Source organism: Charadrius vociferus, unplaced genomic scaffold, assembly GCF_000708025.1.
Source record: "Charadrius vociferus isolate BGI_N301 unplaced genomic scaffold, ASM70802v2 scaffold373, whole genome shotgun sequence".
NCBI classification, from domain to species: Eukaryota; Metazoa; Chordata; class Aves; order Charadriiformes; family Charadriidae; genus Charadrius; species Charadrius vociferus.
In genome coordinates, this window is record NW_009647681.1 from 452,802 (window position 1) to 453,335 (window position 534).

At 66.5% G+C, this 534-nt stretch overlaps 1 protein-coding gene across 1 annotated transcript in view; it reads right to left on the reverse strand.

The window, feature by feature from the left end:
• Positions 1–165, reverse strand: part of LOC104283140 (hepatocyte growth factor-regulated tyrosine kinase substrate-like) — a 15,635-nt gene extending 15,470 nt beyond the window's left edge. Inside the window, exon 1 of the mRNA XM_009881293.1 lies at positions 138–165. Coding sequence (XP_009879595.1) covers positions 138–165 — 28 coding nt within the window. The remainder of the gene's footprint in view (positions 1–137) is intronic.
• Positions 166–534: the final 369 nt, after the last annotated feature.

Genomic DNA, 534 nt, shown 5'->3' on the forward strand with positions numbered 1-534 from the left:
CAGCAGCCACCTTTGCCACACTCTGGGCCTGCGGAGACCCCCAGGCTGCGGCCAGGCTGGGCAGGAAAGCTGTCGCAGTGGGCTAACGCAGCCCCCCCCCTCTCCTGGCTGCAGTGACCTGCCCTGCTACATGTCACTGGTGGAGATGAAGTCGCTGTTCCGCATGCAGGACATCATCTCCTGCGCCACGCAGCCCATCACGATGCTGGAGACCAGTGCCCGCGACGGCACCGGCCTGGCCGACGTCCTGCAGTGGCTTCGGACCACGCTCGGAGACCCCCGCTGACCCCGACCCCACAGCAGCACAGGCGACTCGTGGCACCGAAGGAGGCGGCTGGCGAGCAGCTGCCCTGCGTGGGGCCGGGATCAGGGCCCTGCACAGTGTCACCAGCTGTGGGCAGACAGGACCTCTGTGGGACTTTACAGTAAAACCTCCACTGTACTGTCCAGGCTGGCGACTGCCCTGTGCTTGGGTGGAAACCCCGGCCTTTTGGGGAAGGGACGAGCAGGAGCCTCAGACGCCAGACAGTGCGG